This window comes from Ammospiza nelsoni, chromosome 16 (genome assembly GCF_027579445.1).
Source record: "Ammospiza nelsoni isolate bAmmNel1 chromosome 16, bAmmNel1.pri, whole genome shotgun sequence".
Taxonomy (NCBI): Eukaryota; Metazoa; Chordata; class Aves; order Passeriformes; family Passerellidae; genus Ammospiza; species Ammospiza nelsoni.
Genome location: NC_080648.1, coordinates 17,720,573 through 17,742,851, shown reverse-complemented (window position 1 = coordinate 17,742,851; position 22,279 = coordinate 17,720,573). Strand labels below are relative to the sequence as shown.

At 59.9% G+C, this 22,279-nt stretch overlaps 1 protein-coding gene across 2 annotated transcripts; it reads right to left on the bottom strand.

Annotated features, from left to right (window-relative positions):
- Window positions 1–1,167: 1,167 nt before the first annotated feature.
- Window positions 1,168–21,873, bottom strand: AFAP1L1 (actin filament associated protein 1 like 1). Of its 2 annotated transcripts, none has more exons than XM_059483560.1 (19): window positions 21,835–21,873; window positions 8,799–8,927; window positions 8,332–8,415; window positions 7,893–7,990; window positions 7,656–7,767; window positions 6,798–6,896; window positions 6,223–6,434; window positions 5,721–5,900; window positions 5,013–5,099; window positions 4,705–4,798; window positions 4,433–4,585; window positions 3,793–4,004; window positions 3,408–3,553; window positions 3,037–3,115; window positions 2,604–2,721; window positions 2,318–2,482; window positions 1,978–2,156; window positions 1,564–1,692; window positions 1,168–1,344 (listed from the first exon to the last, which is right to left on the bottom strand). In XM_059483560.1, the coding sequence occupies exons 1-19, from the start codon at window positions 21,848–21,850 to the stop codon at window positions 1,321–1,323; spliced, it is 2,316 nt and encodes a 771-aa protein (XP_059339543.1). In that variant the 5' UTR covers window positions 21,851–21,873; the 3' UTR covers window positions 1,168–1,320. The 2 variants fall into 2 exon arrangements, with proteins under 2 accessions (XP_059339543.1, XP_059339544.1); XM_059483561.1 differs by having other exon boundaries at window positions 2,604–2,718.
- Window positions 21,874–22,279: the final 406 nt, after the last annotated feature.

Genomic DNA, 22,279 nt, shown 5'->3' with positions numbered 1-22,279 from the left:
GATGGAGTAGATAGGAACCTGGGATAGTGGAAGGTGTCCCTGACCCTTGGAACAAGATGAGCTTTAAGGTCCCTTCCAACCCACTCCAGTCTGGGATTCTCAGGGAGCTGCTTGTCCCAGCAGCTGCTGCCACAGCGGTGCTGAGCCCAGCCCAACCCCTTTCCCTGGGAGCAGGAGCAGCATTCCCACCCTGTTCCTTCAGCCACAGGATTGGGCAGACCAGTGCCAGTGTTTTTATTAAAAGCTGCTTACCTAGGTACTAACACAGGGCTGTGGAAGAGCGAGCTCCAGAGGTTAATTATGGCAGTCCATAGCATGAGAGGCTGATGGTGACTCCCTTGTTCCCAGCACAAAAGCTGGGGCCTTTCCATTTCTGTCCTTTGTTTCTGCCTATGCTGAATGACCTTACTCTATTTCACTTTTCTGCTCCAACAGCCCTGCTGATTTTTTTTTTTTTAATTTTTAGACTTCCCTTCACTCCATTTTGATCACGTGCCGTACCAACCTGTGTCTGAGTGCAGCAGCCAGTGTGAATGTGTTGTTGGCCAGGAGGCAGCCCTGTCCCCTTCCCTGCTCCCCCCAAAACCAGCATGGGACCAGGGCAGGAAGCTGGCCTGCCTCCATCCCCAGCCCTCTGCAGCACTTCTAAGCTGTTTAGCAAAGGTAAAAGGTGCCCAATGTTAATGCTGACAATTGAGCTTCCTTCATTCCAAGGGAAGGCAGCATGTCCTCACCCTTACCGCCTGGTGGACAAGAAGGAAATATTGGACAAAGGCACTTGGTTGAGGCACAGCAAGCTCGAGCCGTGAGGAACCCTGAGATGAGACCCTGCAGAGCTGGGAGCAGTGAGCAGGGTGAACAACTGGCATCTCCGAAGTGGCTGGTCCTGAGCAGCTCCTGAATCCCAGAACCGAAGGGGCCAAAAACCCCAATGAGTCCATGGTTGCTTTGGCAGATGTTAGCTGATCCCCAAAACTGGAGCACCTGCTGGGCAGGGCCACCTGCCAGCCCAGGCTCTCCCCTCCTTGCTCCTGCACCCACAGTTGGTGTCACACTCCTGGCTCCGGGGCAGGCTCCCCCAAAGCTGGGTTTCCCAGTAGTTTGTGACCCTGATCCACAAGGAACTCCCTTCCCCACCCGCCTCCCCGGTCCCCTCCCATCCCCTTCCCCTGGTTTATGGTGGTGGTGGTGCCATGGTGGTGGGGCTGGCAGAGCGGCTCTCCCACCACGCCTTCCCAGCACCCTCCCAGTGTCTCAGAGAAAGGGGGCTGGCAGCTCCTCCGTGATCCCCACTGTGAGTTCAGGGCTTGGCAGGCTGACTTAAGTCTGCTTCTTTTCCCATTCCTGCAAAGAAAGGAAGAAAAAAAAAAAAAAAAGATGAGGGGACATCACTGGAAAAGGAACACTTTAAAGCATCCCTCCCTGCTGGGGGCTTTGGACCCAGCATCTTCCAAGCATTTCCCTCTCCCACCCAGCCCCGCACTGCCATGATTCCATAGTTAAACAAGGGGCAAAACCAGATTTCTCATGGGGCCAGGGAGGAGAGGGAGAGCTGAGCAGGACCTTGGCTTTCCGCAGCACGCTGCCCGTGTTGGCAGGGATGATGGAGGGGCTCCTCTTCCTCAGCTCTGCTGCACAGTTCACAGGGACCAAGTGCTCGGGGGGGCTCCCGTTTGGCTTGTTTGTAGTTTCCTGTGGAAAAGGGGGAGAAAAGAAAAAGCTCAGGAAAGAAAGGCAAAGCTCAGGAAAGCCAGGAAACATTGACAACCAGATTAAAAAGAAAAAAAAAAAAAAAAAAAAAAGCATGAACTGTAATGAGATAAAAGTTGAGGTGACCAAATTCAACTCACACACCTCTGTCCTCAAAGGGACAAAGCCACAGGGATGTCCCCTCTCCCCTGTGCCATTCCCCACAATACCCCAACCACTGCTTCTTGCAGAAGTTGGAGTTCTGAGTAAGGAAAAAGGGATGCATACCCCATTCTCAGCCTTGCTGGTCACGGCCAGCCCCAGGGCCGGCCCTCCTGCCAGCGACTGCTTCAGCTGCTCCTTCACTTCGGTCAGCTTGAGCTCCAGATCCACCCGCGACTGCTCCTTCTGCCGGCAGCGCTCCTCCAGCTCCGCCACCCGCTGCTCCAGCTCCTGCAGCCGCGGCCCTGCTTGCACAACCGCCCGGCTCAGCGCTGGGGAATGCACCCATCCTCGCACAGGGACACTAGATGGGGCTGCCAGAGCGCTGCAGCCAGCCCAGCTCCCGGCCACCGCGTCCCTGTGCTCGGTACCCGAGCTCCTGGCAGCTCCCATGGCCCCGACCTACCCGTGCTGCCCTTCAAGGCTTCCCGCAGCTCCCGCTTCTCCTTCCGCAGCAACATCAGCTCGCTGCGGATCGATGCCTTCTCCTTCTCCAGCTTCTCCTTCTCCGTCAGGAACCGCCTGGCGTCCTCCTCGGCCCGGTTCTTGCCGTACCTGTACTGGTTGGCACCTGCAGGCACGCGGAGAGCCCATGAAGGGCTGCACTGACGGTACCCCCCACATCCCTGTGGGGAGCAGCCCCTTCCAGCTCTGGCCAGGAGCCCTGGGGAGGTTTGTGGCCCGGGACTCACTGGATGCGTGTCTCTTCACTTTGACTTGCGGGTCCACCCGCCGCGACTTCTCGCTGCAGGACGAGGCGTGGCGCTTCACCTGAGCAGCCCCCGGCCGCCCCGGCTCCTCCTCCGCCTGCTGGGAGGGGAGAGAGAGGGCTGAGACACCTGCAGGGCATCTCCCTGCTGAGACACCTGCAGGGCCATCTCCCTGCTGGGACACCTGCAGGGCATCTCCCTGCTGAGACACCTGCAGGGCCATCTCCCTGCTGGGACACCTGCAGGGCATCTCCCTGCTGAGACACCTGCAGGGCCATCTCCCTGCTGGGACACCTGCAGGGCCATCTCCCTGCTGGGACACCTGCAGGGCATCTCCCTGCTGGGACACCTGCAGGGCCATGCCAGCCCTCGGGCCACTGCGGTGGGAGAGGATGAGCCACAAAGTCGTGCTCACCTGAACCTTCTCATAGGGGACGTCATCGTAGACCACCCGAGAGGAGTCTGCTCGCTGATCCTGGGAGGAGCTGGCCCACCTGCAGAAGGAGGGGTGGGGTCTTCCTTTCCAGAACATCACTGCCAGCCCCTCAGGGAACCCTTCCAGCTCAGAAAGATTCCTGCATCTCACGACCCCACCCTAACACACCCTCCATCAGCACTGATGAAACTCTTTCAGTTTCCCATGCTGCCCTAGGGAACAACCCTGTCCCTGAGATCCCACCAACCACAGCCCAGCCTGCGCCCGTTCTAGGGACTCCACAGGGCCAAGGATCATCATGCCCAGCCCAGCACCCAGCCCCTGGCACTGCAGGTGGCACACAGCCTTACAGGTAGGAGTGTCTCACGGCCGTCACGATGTTGGCAATGGTCTCCACATCCACGTAGTCATAGTGCAAGGCCTCTGGGGCTGTCTGGGAGCCTGTTTCCACCAAGAGGAGACCCAGCCAGCGGCCCAGGTCTTCAGAGCAGCTTGCCTGGAGGACAGAGGAAGAGTTGGGGTGCACACCCAGGTCCCAGCCCTCATGCTCGCTGCCTGCTGTGCACAATCCCTCTCTGTGCACCAAGTCCCCGTGCAGCTCCCCCAGCTCACCCAAGAGGTGCCCTGAGCTTTCCAGGGGAGGGCAAAACAAGGCATTGCTTACGTGCGGGTGCTGATCGCCCCAAGGGCTGCTCCCCCAGCCTGGCAATGCTCTCCTGAGAGCCCCCTGCTCACCTCGAGCGCCGTCACCTCGTGGCCGTGGCGCAGGATGCGGAAGGCGAAGGGGTGCTTGGGGCCCAGGCCGGGCAGCACCTCGCAGCCCCGCAGCACGATGGCGTTGACGTGCGTGCGCAGGTCCCAGCGGTCCTTGTGGAAGTACAGCGTGTTCCCCTTGAGGCGGCACCAGCGCTCCTTCCAGCACTGGTTCACCAGCACGCTCAGGTAGCCTGGGGGTGCCAGGGCAGGGAAGGGCATCAGTGCCTGCCCAGGACACAGCTGACAGCATGGCTTCCTGCTCATCCAGCCCTTCTGGGCCTCAGTTTCCCCCCAGACAACCAGCTGGGCCCAGGGGAGCTGCCAGCTCCGTACCATTAAGTCCCTTCAAGCCTGTTTTTGGGGACATGGGTGATTCCTTGCCCACTCATCACTGGAATTTGCAGAGCCAGGCCTGGGCAGCATTTCCCCTCCAGTGAGCTCGTCCCTACCCCAGACCCCTGCAGCCATGCTGGGGGAAGGATGTCACTCCCCACTGATCTCACTCCACTGCCAGCCCCATCTCTGCCCCCAGCTCTGACCCCTGCAGTCACACTGGGGGATGTCACCCCACTGATCCCATCCACTCCCAGCCCCATCTCTGCCCCCAGTCCACACGAACCGCAGCAGGGGATCTCCTCCTCGGTGGAGGAGGTCTGGGTGTCCTCAGGGCATGGCTTCTTCTTGGAGAAGCTGATGATCCTGGTGATTTTCTTCCCCGCCGCCCGGCTCATCGAGCCCTTCAGGTCAGCCAGGCCGCTCTTTTTGCCTTTCCCTGGAAGGACAGGGTGGCTGTGTGACCCTGGTGTGTGTCCTGCCATCCCCCTTGGCTGCAGAGCATGCTGCCCAGCTGGGGGCACACAGCTGGGTGGGCAGTGGGGACAGGGATTGTACCGTGCTCGCCGTGCTCCCTGCGGCTGGCTGGGGACCCAGTGTCCCCCATGGCCACACTGTCTGAGTCTGAGGTGTGCTTCTCCTGGGACAGCCGCTGTGGGAGAGCAGAATCCCATCAGCGCCACCCCAGCCCTTCATCCCCCTGCACAGGGTTGGGATTTCCAGCTCCTGTTCCCCTTCCCAGCCCTGCAGAGCTGCTGTGAGAATGGGAAAGGCTCCTTGTGCAGCCCCAGGAATTTGGGGTCCCCCGGCCCCATGTTCCCCAGTTTTGTCCACAGCCCCTGGAGAGGGACCCCAGAAACCATCACCTTGTCCAGCTCCATCTTGCACGGCATCACTGGGGAGGTGGGGGCTTCCATCCCGCCTGCTGCTGGACTGCTGGCTTCCTTTATCACCTGCACAGACAGACCCAGCTGTCACCTCAAAATGGCCCGAGGGCCAGGGCTGCCCTCCTGGCTCAGCTCTTTCACTACCAGAGCCAGGCTGAGCCAGGGGTACACGTCGTGGTCCCCACAGCTCAGGGCAGCACACCCACATTGGGACTGCTCACACCTTGGCCCCTTCAAAACTTCAACCACTTCTGTGGATTTTGTCAGGGAGTTTGGAAATCTCAGAACGGACAGACTTAGGTGCCAAGCATCACCCTGCCAGCACAGGACACCTTGTGACCCCTGTTTTAAGGCGTGGTGTGCCCTGGGTGTGCAAAACCCCCATTCTCCCACATTTGGGGTGACAGCTGTGTCAGAGCTGTGCTCAGAGGCTCCTTTCCCACCCGCCACCCCTTCCCCGCAGCCCCCACTTCCCGGCCCTGAACAAAGGCAGGAAAGGGCCCTGGGGAAGAGGAAGGGGAGAGCAAACATCCCCCAGCCGGGGCTATCAGCGCCGGAGCCGCCCAGCCCTGGGAAGCGGCCGATAAGGGACAGGAGCAAAGCCCCCTTCCCTTCCAGCAGGGCAAAGCCCCCTCCCCAGCCCGGGCAGGGAGGATGCCAAGGGGGCTCTGTGGATGCCCCTGGTACCTTGAGCCACTCCTCAGCCTGCTCCTTGCTCTGCACTGCCAGCACCAGTGCCTCGGCGCCCGGCAGCGAGAACCGCAGCTCGTGCTTCTTGCGCCGCCCGTCCTTGGGGACATAAATGACGTTGCAGGTGGGCAGGGGCACCTCCACGTGTGGCTGCCGGTCCTTGGAGCTTTTGTAGCACTGAGGGAAGCGGAGAGAACTGCTCAGGGCTCAGCCAAACCTGCCTGGCTGGCTGCTGTGCTGGGGGGTCCCACAGGGTCTCAGGGTCCCTCGCTGGTGGCACAGATGGAGATGGCTCATCTGAGGGTTCCCTCTCATTCTGTGGTGTCCCAAAAACAGGGGAGCTGTCTGTTCCCTTGCAAGGTAAGCAAGGCCAGCTGCCGCTTGTGCGGCAGTCTTGGGGCACGGGTTTGTTTGGATGGTGCTGTTTTTCCCTCCAGCTTGGGCACAGCCACCCTCCTGACCCCCCAGGAGGTGTCTGTGCCCCCCAGGGCAGGCTCACCAGCAGTTTGCCATCCCGGATGATGGTGAGCTGCTTGGCCCACTGCCCAAAGCGCTTCTTGCGCAAGAGGAAGGCGCAGATCCGGCAATCCTTCACCAGGTTCATGGAGGCCTCCTCCGAGGGCCACTGGTGTGTCAGCTGCTGGCCCTTGCCCTCCTCCTCCTCCTCGTCGTAGGACTCGTAAGAGCTGCTCATGGCATCCGAGTCATTGTCTGCAAGGAAGCAGGGGAGTCACCCTAAAAGGTGCCACACGCCCTGCCAGGGTTCCTCGTGCCCAGCAGGCTCCAGACAGAGCTGGATGCCAGGAAAGGTGGATTCCCTGGCATCCTCTGCAAACAGCAGCGTTGGGCAGCAGCCACCTCCACTTCCCTTGGAATCCCGGCAGGATGCTCGTGGGCTGAGTGCCAGCCCCAGGTGCCTCTACCCAGAGCCCTGGGCTGGTTTGTTTCTCTGCAAGGCTCACACATTGAAACCCCGGCTCTCCAGCCTCAACCCCAGCAGCCCCCAGCCCACTGCTCAAGCCCCAAACCGTGCCAAAGCTCTCCCCTCGCTGCTGAGGACACCCAGATACCTACAGGAACTTTTCTGCTCGCCATTTATCCTGGTGACAGGGTAGCTGCTGTCTGCATCCTCGTAATAGCCGTCCTCGATGGAGTTGGGGGGGCTGGAGCTGTCTGCAGGGGAAGCACAGGGGCTGGGGCTGGTACACCCTGCTTTCCCTCATGGGGCACAGCCAAGCACACCCTCCCAGGGCATCCCATGGCTCTGATCCCTCCCATCACCTCATTCCCGGTCTGCCTGGAGCAAACAACTCCTTGCAGTACCAAGTGGGATGGGAGGGAGTGGGACAGGAGTGCTGCTGGTGGGAGCAGCGACCATTCCTTCCCAGAAATATTTATTTCTGAGGTGCTGCTGGAAAGATCAAAGCAAGACCCTGATTTTGGTGGGTGGTGAGGGTGGCTGTGATGACACGTGGAAGATTTGTCCTTCCCTGGCATCTCCTGGGATGCAATCCCAGCTCAGTCCAGCTGGAATTCTCCCCTGGCAGGGTGGGCAGGCCCTGGAATGGATTTCCCAGAGAAGCTGTGGCTGCCCCTGGATCCCTGGAAGCGTCCAAGGCCAGGCTGGATGGGGCTTGGAGCAACCTGGGATGGTGGAAGGTGGCAGGGTTGGAACTGGATGATCTTTAAGGTCCCTTCCAACCCAAACCATTCCATAATTCTATGAGCCTGTGATCTCAGTGACAGCAATCATTTGGAATCCAGGCATCCAATGGATTGTATTTGCAGGGATGGCCCAACAAAGGCAGGGATGATGCATCTGACTGGATGAACCACGGAGAGCTGCCTGGGGTGTCAGGCAGGTGAGGGATGCACGGGCAGCCCCTGGGGCTCCCCCCAGCCCGCTGCTGGCCCAGCTGGAGCAGGACTCACTGCGGGAGGTGATGTACTCGGGGGCCTTGCCAGGGCCCAGGGGCAGAGCTTCCTCGTAGTAATCCTCAGGAGGGGGAGTGGTGGGCAGAGGAGGAGCAGCATCCACGGGAACCTAGGGCAGAAACACCTCCAGCTTTAACCACGGCAGAAGCAGGGCAGGAGCCCCAGCAGGGCACAGGAAGGGTCCCACTGTCACCTCCCCATGCAGAGCTGGCTCGGGGACAGCCAGGCACTCACAGGTTTGGCTGTCTGGGCCCCTGCCAGCTCCAAGCCAGCAGTGTCATTGGTGTCCCCCTCCTCCTCCTGCATGTCCTGCAGGTCCCGCAGGTCACAGTCTGCATGGGGTAAACAGAGGGTGAGGGGAGCAGGAGAGCAGAGCTGGGCATCCCAGCTGTGCCCGGCAGGGATCTCCCTCCATGGCCCTGCCCTGGGAGATGGGAATCACTGCTAAACACAGCTGGAGCATGGCAGTGCAAAACAACAGCTCAATAAATGATTTAGTGCAATACAACAGGTTCCCTCACGGCCAGCCCCCACGCAGCTCCAAGGCAGCAGAACAAGCACCCAGAGCAATGATGCCCATTCTGGACACAAGGATGGAGCTGTCACCCTTCTTCCAAAGGACCCCAGGACCAGCATGACCCCCAGGGCACCCCTCCAGCTCAGCCACACGTACCAAACTCCTCAAAGAGGGACTCCACAAAGCTGGTGCCATTGCCCAGGGACGCCGTGTTGACGTACATGTAGTCCACATCCTTCCCTGGAATTGAGGGGGACACTCTGAGCCTGGGGCAGGCACTGCCACCCTTTTTCCCCACAACCCCAGGGACACGGAGCAGGGATGGAGGAGCCCCCAGGGCTGCTGTGGCTCTCCAGGAAGGCAGGAATGGGGGCTCTGTGAAGGCCCAGGTGCTCAGGGCTGGAGGAAACCCCTGTGCTCAGCACAAACTGGGCAGGAAGGGCTCTGGAAGCGGCGTTTCCTCCCTCCTGGCCCCGGGGCACCGCTGACGCCAGCCCTGCTCCGGGGGAGGGAGGGGCTCACAAGGGAAAGCAAAGTGCCCTGAGGGGGCTGAGCAGGTGCTGGGCTCATCCCTGCCCTGCTGAGGACACCCGGTGCCTTTGGGAAGAGAGAGGGACACAGACCTGCAGGTGGCTGCAGCTTCTGCACGATGGTGGACACAGCCAGCTTCTTCTCCTGCGTGGTGGCACTCAGGTACTCGTGGTCCAGCAGCTTGAGCAGAACGCTGAGCTCGGGCAGGAGCTGGTCCAGCACTGAGGGGAGCAGGAAAAATCCCATCAGCCAGGGAGTGTGGGGATGCTGGGGTTAAACAAGGCAAAATGGGCTGGAGCTATAGCAAACTTGGAGCTCTGGATGGGGCAGAAAGAAAGAGCTGCAGTGCAGGATCCTCCTCTTGGCAGGCACCAAACACCCTCTGAGCACAGCTGGGGTGGCACACAGCTGGCTTTGGGTCCCCAGGGACAGCAACACAGGCCAAGGGTCACTGCAGAGGCAGCTCAGACGTGCTGACTGATGGGGATGGCTGCAAGGAGGGGACAGTGTGTGCCCCAGAGCGTGGGGACACCCTGGCTGGGCTGCAGCTGTCCCCACACCGCTCCTGGGCACAGCAGGGCAGTAGCAAGGGCTGGCACAGGGGATCTCCCAGAGGAAGGGCAGGATCCTGAGGCACTGATGGGATCCTCCTTCCTCATGTAAGGAACGTGGGGCCAAAAGCAGCACAACAAAAGCAGCACAACAAAAGCAGCTGGCGTTTAAAGGTGAAGGGGAGCCCAGCAGGAGCAGTGCCAGCCAAGATGAGCCCCTGGGCACACAGACAACGTGCCAGCCCAAACTGCCACCGTCCCAGGACACAGGGCAGGATGTGGCTCACGGGGCTCTTCCTGCCTCCCTGCACTGCACAGAGCTCCTGCTTCCTCCTCCTCCCTGCCCAGTGCCAAGCTGAGCCCCAGATCAGCCCTTCTGGCCACAGCACCAGGCAGTGCCCATCTCCCACGCACAGTGCCCATCTCGCACAGGCAGTGCCCATCTCGCACGGGCAGCGCCCATCTCGCACAGGCAGTGCCCATCTCGCACGGGCAGCGCCCATCTCGCACAGGCAGTGCCCATCTCCCACGGGCAGCGCCCATCTCCCACGGGCAGCGCCCAACTCCCAGGAGCAGTGCCCATCTCCCACAGGCAGTGCCCATCTCCCACGGGCAGTGCCCATCTCCCACGGGCAGCGCCCAACTCCCAGGAGCAGTGCCCATCTCCCACGGGCAGCGCCCATCTCCCACAGGCAGTGCCCATCTCCCACGGGCAGTGCCCATCTCGCACGGGCAGTGCCCATCTCGCACGGGCAGCCAAGGCAGGACAGGCAGCCCCAGCAGCAGGAGAAGCCTCAGCACTGCTCCAGCAGAACAGCCAAGCACCCCTCAGACCTTGGGGAAGGAGAAGGCAAGCACAGGAATGGATTCCTGCTCCTGCAGCTGCAATGACACCCCAGAGCCAGCACACAGGACAGGCCCTGGCCATGCTCAGCTCGCTGGCCCTGCCAGCACACACCTGCCATGGTGGCACTGCTGAGCCTCGTGCGTGGGGTGAGCACCAGCCCCAAGGTCTCTCTGCCTTACAGGGAGGGAGGGAAGAGAGGGAAATGCTCCCTGGGATGTGTCAGAGTGCACAGGCAGGACAGGATCAGGCTCCTGCTGCTGATCTCCAGCAAGGTGAGACATCCTCCCTGCAGGGCTGGGCAGGCCAGGGGACTGCAAGGAAGCAGCTGGGACCAAAAGCCAGATGTCCCCTGTCCAGCCAGCAGCTGCAAACATCTCGGGAGTCATCCTCCTGCTGCCCCAGCTCAGCCATCAGCTCCCACAAGGGGTACAGGGACTGTGCAGGCTCCTTCCTGCATGGGCTTTCCACAGCTCACCAAACCCCAGCCCATGGGGTCAGCAGCATCCCCCCACTCTGAGGACAGCCAAACCCCATGCTGAGCTGTCACCAGCATCCCCACACTCCCAGGACACCCCAAACCCCAGGCCATGGAGTCACCAGCATGATCCCACTCCCAGGAGACCCCAAACCCCAGGCTGTGGTGTCACCAGCATCCCCCCATTCTCAGGACATCCCAAACCCCAGCCTGTGGGGTCAGCAGCATCCTCCCCACACTCTTAGAACACCCCAAAGCCCAGGCCATGGTGTCACCACCATCCCCATCCCCTGCCATGTGCAGGACACCTCCCATCACAGGCACCAGCTCGGTGCCAGGGCTCTGGGCCAGCCAGGGCCCAAAGGACAGCCTTGTTTCCATGAGCAGAGCCCCAGCAGGCAGGGAGGGGGCACGGGGACCCCCCTGGGGTGCCCGATGTGCCAGGGCTGCTGGCAGGGCTGGGCTCAGCAGCAGTGCCCCGAGCTGGGCACACTCAGCACGGACACACGGCTCTGAAGGCGCCTTTGTTCCCCCAGCTGAGCTGTCCCCTCCGTCTCCCTTGTTAAACATCCTCCAAAATACAACGGGGGAGGGAGGGAGGGCAGTGAAAGGGGCCTGTGATCCCAGGAGGGCACGCTGAGCACAGCCTGGGGCAGCACAGCGAGGCAAGGACTCATTTCCTATGCTCGTTAGGCTGCCAGGCTGAAGGAAATTAATGGGGGGGCTGCAGGAAGTGAGGAGAGATTGCTGCAGGGGGGCAGCAGGGGATGGGGGGACACCCAAGGTCACCTGGCAGGCAGGGACCAGCACAGACACCTCTGCAAGAGCTGGTGGGAATGAGCACAGAGCGCCAGGGCTGGCCCAGGGGACAGGGACACATCCCCTGGTGCCACCACTGGGGGCTCTGAGCCCGGGCACAGGGACAGCAGGACAGCAGAGGGCTCTGGGGAGGAGGGCTGGGCTGTCACACTGACCACAGGTGACACACAGACCCTGCGTCCCCTGCTCTGGACACCTCCAGATGGTGCTGGCAAATGGCTCCCACCTGCTGCTTTCTGCATCCAAAACTGTGGGATCACCATGCAGGCTTGGAACAGCCAGCCCAGGACAGCAGGGACACCAGCAACGCCCTCCTCTCCACGGCTGAGGCACAGTGGGAGATGTCCCTGAGCTCCCTGGCCCTGGGAAGGCCAGGGCCCTGGGCAGCAGACGGCTTCAGCATTAACCAGCAGGCCTGGAGGGGCTGGGGGACCCGGGGTGACCCAGGGGACAGCAGCAGGACATGGTGCCATGCAGGACACGGGGACAGTGCTGCCACATCCTGCCCTGGCAGCAGCAGCAGGCACGGAGAGCAAGGGAGCTGCATCCCCTGCATGCCCTGCAGTCCCCCTGTCCCCCACACCAGCCCAGCTCTATTTTTAGAGCCCACAAGTGCTCAGGGAGCCTCTTCCCAGCACACAGATAAGGGCTGGACACGGGCTGCAGCTGCACAGCCTCCCTGGCTCTGCCCCAGCACAGCAGCACAAACCGGCTCCTGCTCCAGCAGCCCGCAGAGAGGAGGAAGAGGAGGAAGAGGAGGAGGAGGAGGAGGAGGAGGAGGAGGAGGAGGAAGAGTCTCTGGCCAAGCCAAGGCAGGAGTTTCCTGGCGTAGAGAGACCCAGCTTTAGCAAGGGGAGAGATAAGACGAGCCCATGGAGGTCTCACCCCAAGAAAAGCTCAGCCTGAAGCTTGAGAGAGCGCCGGGGAGGGGAGAGGCTGAATCAGAGCCCTGAAACGTGGTGGGAGCTGCTCAGGGACCCCCATCCTGTGTCACCTGCCCTCTGGGGAGGGGAGAGGTTCAATCACAGCTCTGAGATGTGGTGGGAGCTGCTCAGAGACCCCCATCCTGTGTTCATAGCCCTGAAATGTGGTGGGAGCTGCTCAGGGACCCCCATCCTGTGTTCATAGCCCTGAAATGTGGTGGGAGCTGCTCAGGGACCCCCATCCTGTGTTCATAGCCCTGAAATGTACTAGGAGGTGCTCAGGGACCCCCATCCTGTGTTCACAGCTCTGAGATGCGGTGGGAGCTGCTCAGGGACCCCAATCCCGTGTTCACAGCTCCCTGGGGAGGGGAGAGGCTGAATCACAGCTCTGAAATGCAGTGGGAGGTGTTCAGGGACCCCCATCCTGTGTTCACAGCTCTGAAATATGGTGGGAACTGCTCAGGGACCCCCATCCTGTGTTCACCTGTACCCTGGGGAGGGGAGAGGTTCAGTCACAGCCCTGAAATGCAGTGGGAGGTGCTCAGGGACCCCCATCCTGTGTCACAGCTCCCCTGCCTCCGGCCACGCTTCCTCCCGCGCCAGGTGATGCCTGGGGCCGGGGGAAATCGGATGCTGGGAGTAACAGCCATTGTTTGTAGCTAAAATAAAACCCAGGCACAAATAAATCCTTCCTGTGGGCAGGGCAGGGCCCTTGGCTGCTGTGCCTGCCAGCTCAGGGCTCCTCACAGCTGCCAGGCCAGCAAAAACCAACCTGGAGAGCTCCTGGGGTGCCCCAAACAGGAGGGGACAGCACCAGGGACACCCCAGCACAGGGACACCCCTGCAGGGAGGTGCCTGTGGGACAAACAGCGCCAGGGTTCTCTCTGCAGCACACCAGTCCTGCTCACCTGGGCACAGGTGGGCGTGGAGTCACCTGCAGGAGCCCTGCAGTGCTGGGACGTGTCCCCAGGCCTGGCTGGGTGCCCCAGGATGGCATCACCAGAAGGGTGACGATGCTGGCACCCCTCCAGCTCTCTGAGGAAGCCCACGGCCACTTTGCTCTGCTCCCAGGGCAGCTCCTGCTCCCATCCCCATCCTAAGGAGGTTTCTTCCCACCAGGGAGGAGGAAGTGCCTCTTGGTGCTCCCAGAATTGTTCCTTTGTGCAGGGGACAGCAGGACAGAGCTGCCTGCGCCCTGCCCACGGCCACTGCCCTGCCAAGGGGCAGGAGAGGGGCAGCACTGGGCCCCGGAGGGGGCAGGAGCCAGCCAGGCTCTGCTGCCATCCCTCAGCACCTGCTGGTGTGGGGCAAACTGGGATGGGCTGGGAGGGCCAGGAACAGCAGCCTGGAAAACACATCATCATCCTCATCCTCCTCTTCCTCCTCCTGTCCTGCTCCAGGCCCCGGGGGTTTCAGGAAGAGCAAACCATCAATGCTTACCCTTGAGCCCAGGCAGCATCCCCTGAGAGTGGAAGATTTGCTGGGGGGGTGCACATGAATCATCTCCTCCCTGCAAACAAGGGCCCCTTGAGAGGGGAGGATGGGGCAGCTCTGCCTCTGCATCCAGCGATTCCAGCAGCACTGAGCACCCAGGGCTGGCTCCTGCCACCCACCCAGCTGCCCCTCACTGGGGTAAATCCAGGATCTCACTCCCACTTTGGGGGCTGCAGCAGCCCTGGGTGCTGGGGAGCACGAGGCAAGCTCAGATCTCCAATCTCAGCCCTGCCAGCACGCAGCAGAGCAGCCATGCACAGCCCTGGGGCCCTCACCATGGCCGGGCAGTAATTAATACCCTCATTTGATAGCCTTGGAAAATCAGTGCTGGGAGGTGAATGTGGAACCTGACTGCTTGAGGGGGCACAAGGACCCCAGCTCTGCCCCCAGAGCAGCAGCTCTGAAATAAAGAAACTGCTTTAGTTTGCAGCTAAAGGCTATTCCTCATTTCTACTATTTACTTACACATATACTGAAAAACAGACAGTCAAAAAGCCATCTTTTTTTCTGAAACTCTGGAATAGAGTGTCACAGATAGATACCAGATAAAGGCTAATGAAATATGAAAAGTTCCTTTAATCATATCATTATGAAACTCTCTGTACTGGGAAGCATTTTTCTTGGGTTTTTTTGTTTGCAAAAAATTGTCATGGTAAGAGTTATATTCTTTCAACGAGAGGATTTCTCTCATTTTTCACTTACTGGTCTCTCCCATCTGTCTGAATTATCTTTCTGAATCTCCAGTGAGTAATTTTCTGCCAGCTTAATGAACAACATTGTCTTGCCACTAGATAAGTAAAGAGTTAAAGGATGAGCCAGATCCCTACAACGAGCCACTAAAATAACACAAGGGCTTGGAGGGCTCCTCCATCCTGGCACAGGGGCAGATGAGCCACCAGAAGGGTTAAAAGCACTAAAGGTGCCCTGGCTGTGCCACCACGAGGGTTGGAAAGCACAAAGGGTGCCTGGCTGTGCCTGCTGTCTCTCCTCCATCAGCGCTGCAGACACCCAGCCCTGGCAGCAGCTCTGGGGATGCTTTCCCAGCTCAGCTCCAGTGGCACCAGTTCACTCCAGCAGTGGCACCAGTTCACTCCAGCAGCGGCACAGAGGGTCCCGGGCCTGTCCCAAGCCCCTGCCAGCTCAGGCTCCTCTTCCCATGATAAACACCCTGCACAGAGCCTTATCTAAGGGCCTTATCACCAGCCCAGAGCTGCTCCCCCACCCCAGCTCTCTGCAGAGAGGGGCTCTGAGCCCTCAGGACCTCCTCAAACGGGGAAGAGCCCCAGCTGTGCCCTGCACAGGGAGCTGGACACAGGCAGGACCCCATCCCCCCTGTGAGCACAGCCCTGCCCGCAGGACACAGCTCCTCACACCCTCCTCCCGTCCTGCAGGAGGAAACGGGAGCCCTGAATAGAGGGAAGTGCAATTACAGCGGATGGAGCGTGCGGAGGGCAGAGATTATCACCGGCATTGGAGGGCAGAGATTATCACCGGCATTGGAGGGCAGAGATTATCACCTGCACTGGTGTCCGGGCAGCTCACACACTGCAGGAACCATCCCTCACTCCGGGGGGCACAGAAACCTCTTCCCTGAGTAATTACATTAATGGGAACAAGGACTGAATGGTGTGACCGTGTTCACAGGGGTTTTCACACGAGGGAAGAGACGAGGATGTTGACTTTATGTTTCAGAAGGCTTGATTTATTATTTTATGATATAAATATATATATTACATTAAAACTATACTAAAAGAATAGAAGAAAAAGTTCTCATCAGAAAGCTAGCTAAACTAAGAATAGAAAAGAATGAATTACAAAGGTCTGTGGCTCGGACAGTGAGAGAGCCAGCTCTGCCGTGATTGGCCATTAATCCCAAATATCTACATGAGACTAATCACAGATGCACCTGTTGCATTCCACAGCAGCAGATAATCAATGTTTACATTTTGTTCCTGAGGCCTCTCAGCTTCTCAGAAAGAAAAAATCTTAAGGAAAGATTTTTAACGAAAAGATGTCTGCGACAGAACGGGAACGAGGATTGAACGGGAACGAGGATTAATTGGGATCCCACCCCGGCCCAAGGAGCGGTGCTGGGCTCACCCCAGGCTGGGTCGGGGCCCTCCTGGTGGTACCACACCCTGAGCACGGCTGTGGGTGGGAGATCCCCCCTCAGCCCCTCACCCTGGCACCCCAGTGTGGGCAGTGCCCCCCAGCCCAGCCATGGGGCCCCACAGGGACAGAGGCTCCCTACAGTGACACCACCCCTGGGACACCCCTTGTCCTCCCTCCCAGCAGCTCCTGAGTGCTGCAGGTAATGATTAACAGCTGATTAAATCTCCAGCGGGCACCTCCCTGCGAGCCAGGCTGCCCATGACCCCCAGGGCTGGGGCAGGACCCCTTCTGCAGGGCTGTCCCCCCTGTCTCTGCCTCCTGGAGAAGGTTTGGCTGTTTGCTTTAGCTCTCCCAAAGCAAACCCCATCCCCCTGGCCCGGAGGAGCAGGGGTGGTTCCAGGGTCACCCCTCTCACAGGAAGATGCTGAGCAAATAAAACCACCCAGGTGAGAGATCTGAGTGACCCTGCTGTGTCCCCAGAGAGGCACAGGGAGCCTCCACACTGCTCCTAACCCCAGCCACGAGGGGTTTCCAGCTCCAGCTCAACACAATCAGCTCTGGAAAATCACAGGGAGCAGGTTTAGTACTCCTAGACTACATTTTAGAAGTCTGTGCCAGGCCCAGACTGCATTTCAGAACCTGGTACCGGGCCCAGACTATACTTTAGGACTCAATGCTAGGCCCAGACTACACTTTAGGACCCAGTGCCAGGCCCAGACCACATTTCAGAACCTGGTGCCAGGCCCAGACTATATTTCAGTGCCCAGTGCCAGCCCCAGACTACACTTCAGTGCTCGGTGCCAGGCTCAGCAGGCTCATGGCAGGATGCTCCAGCCTGGGAGCTGGGCTCAGAGGCTGCTGGCTGGAGAACACATGTAAATAATGAATGAAAAGGAGAGGTTTGAGATGCCCTTTAAAGGAATAGTCAGGCAGGGGCGAGACCTGCTGAGTAATGTATAAAAAACAAGCTTCAGGCAGAGGAGAGATGTTAGGATTACTCAGGACCCAGAGTAAACTGTGCTCCCTCCAACCAAAATTTTGGTGTCGGCCTTTTCCAAACAAACTCCAGCAACAGGTTGGCCTGGGCTGCTCTCCAGAGCTGGGAGAGGCCCTGGGATGGTGCTCCAGCCCTGTGCCCACCCTCTGTGGCAGGCAGAGCACAGGGAATCCTCCCTGGGTCACCTCCCTGCCTGTGGGGATCTGGAGCTGTCACCTCCCTGCAGCCCCTGGTGTTCTCTAAACCTCAGCCTCCAGGAGAGCTGGAATTCCAGCAAATTGTAGGAATTGCAGCTAAATGCAGGGATTCCAGCTAACTGCAGAAATTCCAGCTAACTGCAGAGATTCTACTGGGAAACCCCAGTTCCCACCACTCCATGCCACCACCCAGGGCTGGATGCAGCCCCCACATCCCCAAACTCTCCCGTGGTGGGGTGAAAGCTCTCTGCACCCCAAGAAACACTTCCCCACGTCCTGTGCATTCCCCAAAGCCAAGGTCCAAAACGCCTTGGATGCAATTCCCAACCTGCAGGGGTGAGATGTGGGGAGGCCACCAGAGCTGGCGCATCTTCTTGGGAGGAAAAGTCACCTGGGGGAGTTTGTGACAGGATCCTGGCCAGGAGAGCAGGATCCCAACCCTCACCTCATAGCAGGGCATGGCCAGGGATTTGCAGGATCAGCTTTCCCAAATCCCACTGCACTTTCCCAAATGCCTTCAGCAGCAGGATGGGGATCCTTCTTTACAGAGCTGGGGGAGGAGAACCCACAGATGCCAATAGGGGAATATCCTGGCAGATAACCCACATATGGCAGTGGGGGAATATCCTGGCAGATAACCCACAGATGCCAACAGGGGAATATCCTGGCAGATAACCCACATATGGCAGTGGGGGAATATCCTGGCAGATAACCCACAGATGCCAGTGGGGAGTATCCTGGCAGATAATCCACAGATACCAATAGGGGAATATCCTGGCAGATAATCCACAGATGCCAATGGAGGAATATCCTGGCAGATAACCAACACATGTGGGGGAATATCCTGGGGCTGGGGCAGGGAGATGTGCCCAGCCCTGGCATCCCTGCCCTGACCCCAGCAATGCCCAGGAGTTCAGAGCTGTGCTGGACACAGTTCCCCTCCCTGCTGTGGGGGTTGGGACCCTCTCAGGGCCACCCCAGCCCTGTCCCCAAGTCCCCAGGCCGGGGCACAGCAGAGGGTCCCCGTGTGCGGGGCTGGCCCAGCAGGATGAGCGTTATTTTCTCAGCCCTTCCCTTTCCTTCCCTTGCATCAGGTGCAGCGGCAAGGCCACCACGGAGAGCATTTCCTACTCGGTTAACCCCTGCAGGGCCGGGCTGCAGGGGCAGGAGAACCGGGATGTCCCAGTGACAAAGTGTGCTCCGGTGGCTCCAGCAGTGCGGGGACTGCTTCACCTGCTTTTCACCCCGGGACACCACAACCAGCTCTCAAACTTAAATTCTATTCCTTGTTCTGTCCTTCACAACCTCGGTTTCCCAAAATTTTGGACCACGTAAAATGAGCAGCTGTTCCTCCATCACAAACTTGGGGGGTTTAATGCTCAAAAAGAAAAAAAAAACCCACCCAGAGAAAGCCAAACCATTCTTCAAAGTGCTCCTTACACATCAACCCTGCTAATTGGCAGCAATCACAGCATACCAGCGTCTCCCCCAGCTCCCTCTTATCACTTCCAGGATCAAATGCACACGAAAACCACTTCAAAAAAAAAAAGAAAAAAAATATTTTGAGCATGGAAACCCCTTGCAGCAAAGCTGCTTTTGTTCCAAACCGTTACGAAATGTCAGTGTTTCCCCTGGCCTGCCAAAGAACCGCCTTTGATGCCACGGCAGGCTTTATCAGGAGCAGCAAGGGAAGGAGCTGCAGCGGGGGGAGGCTCTCAGAGGTTATTTTATCCTTCCCCTCGGTTATTTTATCCTTCCCCACTGCAGACTGTCAGCCCAGAATGCCCCTGGGAGCTGAGCTCCCCAAATGCTGCTGCTTTCAGCACCTCGGGGTGGTGACAGGCACTGCTGCCTGCCAGGGTGCCCTCCCTGCTCTGTCACCTCCTGGGTGCCCTGGCTGGGGTGCCAGCCCCTTGTTTGCGCACTGAAAGGTTTCCAGCCCCATTGTCTTGTCGCTGGACAGTGGCATTTAACCAATATTTTACAGGACACAGAGTTGGGTTAGTAATTTTAAGGTTCCTTACATGCAGGAGGAGATGTGTTCCTCAGGAGGGAGTGTGAGCTGTGCCAGACTAGATAATAGGAAGGGTTAAGGGGTTAGGACACGAGTCGGGGAAGCCAGAAACCACTTCAATCCCCCACTCTGCTCCACTGTTATCTCCTGTCCCCAGCAAGTGATTTGGGCACTGAACAGCAGGCAGAGCTTGGGTCGAGCCGTGTGCTCTGCTCTGAAAAGGCTTCCCACTGCTTGGGATGAGACAGCTCCTTCCAAACCTCAAACAAAGCTTTCCTGGGCAGGAGAGGAACCTCCTGCAGGCCCGAGGGAGCTCTGCTGCACGGCAAAGGGCACGGCGGCCTCGCAGCTCTGCACGTTTGCACAGGAAAAGAGCATTTCCAGGTCAAGAGTGGGAAACAGGCAGGTTTTCCAGGCAGGGCAGGCACACAGGACAGTCCCCAGGGCTCCAGGCTGGGGGACACTATCCCACAGTGTCCTTCCCCTCTCCAGAGCTGCCAGGGGGCTCCACATGGATCCAGCCTTTCCCCGCTATGGCCAGCGCTGCACGCAGCAGGAGATTGGAAAATCCAGAGAGACAAACAACCCCAGAGCTTCATCAGCACCAGCATCCCACCTCTTATCCTGTTTCAGCCACCTCAGGCCGTTCCCCCACCTCCCCCGGGCCAGGAACAGGCGGTGGCGGATTTCCATGGAAGGAATGGCCGCAATGCAAGCAGGGCTGACAGCTGCCCCGGCCTGTGCTGCTCAGCACCCTGAGCCTCCTCGCAGGCAGGATTCCTGCTGGAATATCCGGGCAGGAACGATCCCGGCTCCCTCCCACCCTCCTGCAGCCTCCCCATTCCTGTGGGCGAGCTGGAGCCAAGTTTATCCCCGACACATCTCCCCGGCTCTGCTGGATTTAGAGCCCTGATAAGTTTGGGGCAGGACCTGAATTGTGGTGGCTCAAAAGGTCAGGGAAGAGGCACTAATGAGGGAGGAGAAGCCACGTGTGAGCACAGGCTTGTTTGAGCAAGGGATCGCCTCCCAAATCACACTTTGGGAGCTGGGATCTCCATCAGGACAACCTGGAACAGCTCTGCCAACAGCACCAATCCCCCAGTCAGCCTCTGGTGCAGAGCTGGGCCATGCTCTGAGTGCTGCCCAGCCTGCTGGGCATGAGAAAAAAACAGCAGATGATAAAATCAGGATACAGCAGAGCTCCAGGTGAAGGAAGGGGCTGCCAGAGACTGGGAATGAGCACAGAGCCCTGCCTAACGCCATTCCCCCCTTTCACTGGGGAAGGGAACCACGAGTCACAGCCCCTAGAGGGATCCAGCAGCTCTGGCTGATGAGCAGGAGGGGCTGGGGGGGGGTTTCCATTAGCGAGGAGCCATCCAGGTGCCAACAGCAATTCATCACAAGCACTCAAAACAAAGCAGGCAGGCACCAACGAGGGGGATAAAACGGCTCTTCCCTGGCAGGGTCAACCTGTGGAGAGGCCAAACCATGGCCAGACACGGCTCCCTCAGCTGGGCATCCCCTCCTTCCCTGCCATGAGGTCCTAGCTTGGATTTTTGGGGTGCAAACAAGGAATTTTGTTGGCAAATTTTCCATCAGCTCACACAGTGAGAATGGGGAAGCTGAGACCCTCTGTCCCCCGTGTCCCCAGCAGGGATGTCCTCTGGAGAACAGCTCTGGCATCGAGTGTTACTGGACAGCATTCCCCCTCCTGCCACAGCTCCCTCCTTCCTCCAGAGCGGGCAAAGCCACCCTGGGCACAGCCACAGGGAACGCCAGTCCCAGTCCCCGTCCCTGTCCCCTCCCGGGCTGCAGCCGCTGACACCGTGCCTGTGTTCGCAGCGGTCCCAAACCCCTCGGAGCCGTTTCCAGTGCGGAAACGCCGCCCCATCCTTTTCCACGGGCAAGGGGAACGAACTCCCGCCCCGCGGGTGTGTTTGCTGCCCCGGGGCTGCAGACCCAGCACCCCTGAGCCGTCCTGGCACCCCAGCGTGCCCCTGCAGACAGAGACGGCCCTGGCCGCTCTCCCATCGCTTCGGGCCCGTGTTTCTGCAGCACCTCCGAGGACAGGGCAAGGGCCAGCACCCCGTGCTCCATCCATCGCGTCACCACCTGCTCCTCCTGTGCAGCCCCAGCACGGAGCGATCCCCCTGCAAACCTCCCCGTGCTCCCGGCAGGGACCCAGCACAGAGCCGGGACCTTCTCTCCCTGCAGAGCCGGCCCCGAGCCCCGGCAGGTTCATACAGATCCCAGATCAAAGCCCCGGAGCTCGGCGGTGCCACGGGCTGCGGGCAGGGGAGCTGCTCCCACCCAGCAGGGCGGGGATCGAGCCCTCCGCGGCTCTGCGAGACTCCCGGACAGGGAAACCTCGGAACCCCATCGGGGAGCGTCACCCCCCTTTCCACCACCACAATTTCCCCTAACTAACGAGCGCTTACACCCAGCAGGCTGCTGGTGGTTTACCCATCCCACCAGCGAAGACAAACTGGTTCCAGTCGGTGCCCGGCCGGCCCTGCTGGAGCAGGGACCCACAATGGATGCGCCCGCTCGGCTGGGACGGGGTGCGCGACCCGCGACTCGCTGCGCCTGGCACGGGCATCGCCGGTGCCCTCCGCGCTGTGCCCGGGCAGGGGATGGCATGGGATAGGACGGGATGGGATTGGGTACGCGTCCCTCCCGTCCGTGTGTCCGTCCCTTACCGCTGAGCCGGTCCATGGTGCGGAGCCGCGGCCGCCCCGGGAGCTGCGGGCGGGCGAGTGCAGCGGGCAGCGGCCGCGGCGGGGCCGGCTCTGCCTGGGGGCGGCCAATCCCTGCAGCCGCCCCTCCCTCCTTCCCTCCTTCCCTCCTTCCCTCGCTGGGAGCACGGCAGCGCCCAGCCCCGGCACGGCACGGCGCGGCAGCGAGGACGGCTGTGCTGGGGTCCCTGGCAGCCTGCAGCCCCATGGGCACCCAGAGATGGGTGAGGGTCGTGAGGGGGTCACCTCCACCTGCCCGGTTTAGGGGGAAAATCCCGAATTCCCACAGCCCGTAGCACGAACAGCTCGCCCTGAGCCCTCGCTGCTCGTTTCCCCCTCCCCAAAATCCCCTCCGTGGCTGCTCCTCCTGTCCCTGGCCATGCCACTGTCATTGTCCCTGCCCGGCACG